The sequence below is a fragment of the Trypanosoma conorhini genome (assembly GCF_003719485.1).
Source record: "Trypanosoma conorhini strain 025E chromosome Unknown Tco_14.4_contig_00695, whole genome shotgun sequence".
Classification (NCBI taxonomy): domain Eukaryota; phylum Euglenozoa; class Kinetoplastea; order Trypanosomatida; family Trypanosomatidae; genus Trypanosoma; species Trypanosoma conorhini.
In genome coordinates this window covers 5,257-6,688 of record NW_021704783.1, presented here as the reverse complement: position 1 = coordinate 6,688, position 1,432 = coordinate 5,257, and the positions used below count along the sequence as shown (strand labels likewise).

Genomic DNA, 1,432 nt, shown 5'->3' with positions numbered 1-1,432 from the left:
ACAGCGTCGCCGCCGCGACCGCGGCAGCCACGGCGAGCAGCACAAAGTGACTGCAGCCAACAGCCGCAGCAGCCGCACCGACGTCGCTTCCGAGTTGCTGCGCCGCCACTTCAAGTTTCTTCAGCACGGCGCTGCCATTGACGGCTGCCGCCGGTGTCGGGGTGGGCGGCGCAGGCAAATCGGAGGACGCAGCAGCTGCTCCCGCCGCGCCCGCCGCGTCGCCTTCTTTTGCGGCAACGGCCTCGTCCGGTGAGCGGGCAGCGGCAGCGGAGGGCGGCGAGGCAGCAGCGGAGTGAGCGGGACCGCCAGGGCCATTTGCTCGCCCCTGCGTCTCAGCAGCCGGCAATGTGCCGCGCCCAACCTCCGCCGCCGCCTTTGGATTGGAAAGAACGCCGCCCGCAGTTCCAGAAGACAACTCTGCACGCTGTGGCTCAAGTGCCGGAGCATCCTCCGCCTCCTCTTTTTCCTTCTTTATGCGCTCAGCTGCGTCTTCCTTTTGTTCCTCCTCGGCGTCTCCGTTCGCCCCCACCTCCTCAACGCGTGGAATGACGAGGCTGCTGCCGTTGGCGGCGATGGTGCACACCTCCTCGTACTTCGGGCACTTTAGCTTCCCGCCCTCCAGATGATCATTTGCCACCACCGTGACTTCCTTTCCCGCGGGGCATGGCACAGGCTCCTTGGCGCCGAGGTACTTCACCTTCACTGCGCCGCCCTCGCACAGCACCTGCGCGCACACACCCTCTATTTTCTTGCCACCGGCGTCACCCTTCACCTGCAGCGCTTCCGCGTCCAGGCACCACGAGTCAGTGCCAGTCAGCGACCCAGGGAGATCCTTCTCACTTGCGTCCGCGCACGCGTTGGACCTTCTCTCAGAAGTTGAATCATGAAGATACGCCGAAACAACAGGGCACACGTCCTTATGGTACAAGTTCCCACTCTGCTCCACGATGCCTGCGGTGCACGTCCCGACGTGACGGCGGTCAGAGGAGCAGCGAAGCGTCGCTGTGTCCTCCTTATTGCAGAACATGTGCGGGTACCTGGTGGCGAGGTTCTCGGTGTCGTTGCACTTCTTCTGCAGGAACTCGCAGCCGGAGTTGTTGCCCCAGCCCATCGGCTCCGCCATGCTCCAATTTGCGCGGTAGTAGCCGAGGTCCTCAAACAGCGCCAGCGTCAGTGCCGTGTAGTAGCCGGCACCGACCGTGGGAGCCATCAGCTCGTCCAGGGCGTTGCGTCCCTCCCAGTGAGGCAACTTCGCTTCCCCGCCCTCAGTGTCCTGCTCCAGCTCCATGCCCTTGAGCGACTCGCAGTTGAAGTGCGCTATCGCCCTCGCCTTGACCGTGTCCCCCGTCACTATCCTGCGGCTATTTCCACGCACACTGGGCTCTGACTTCACCAGGTTCCTGTGCCTCATTGCCTCGCGGCTGAACCCGAG

General features: G+C 64.1%; 2 protein-coding genes across 2 annotated transcripts in view; both read right to left on the bottom strand.

Moving 5' to 3' along the window:
• The window catches only part of Tco025E_08080 (surface protease GP63), a gene marked incomplete at both ends in the record, with an annotated part of 1,524 nt that extends 236 nt beyond the window's left edge, over positions 1-1,288 (bottom strand). The window contains one exon of the mRNA XM_029374937.1: positions 1-1,288. This exon is cut by the window's left edge and continues 236 nt beyond it. Within this exon, the coding sequence (XP_029224955.1) occupies positions 1-1,288 (1,288 nt within the window).
• Positions 1,289-1,361: 73 nt separating this feature from the next.
• The window catches only part of Tco025E_08079 (surface protease GP63), a gene marked incomplete at both ends in the record, with an annotated part of 2,490 nt that continues 2,419 nt past the window's right edge, over positions 1,362-1,432 (bottom strand). Inside the window, one exon of the mRNA XM_029374936.1 lies at positions 1,362-1,432. This exon is cut by the window's right edge and continues 2,419 nt beyond it. Coding sequence (XP_029224954.1) covers positions 1,362-1,432 — 71 coding nt within the window.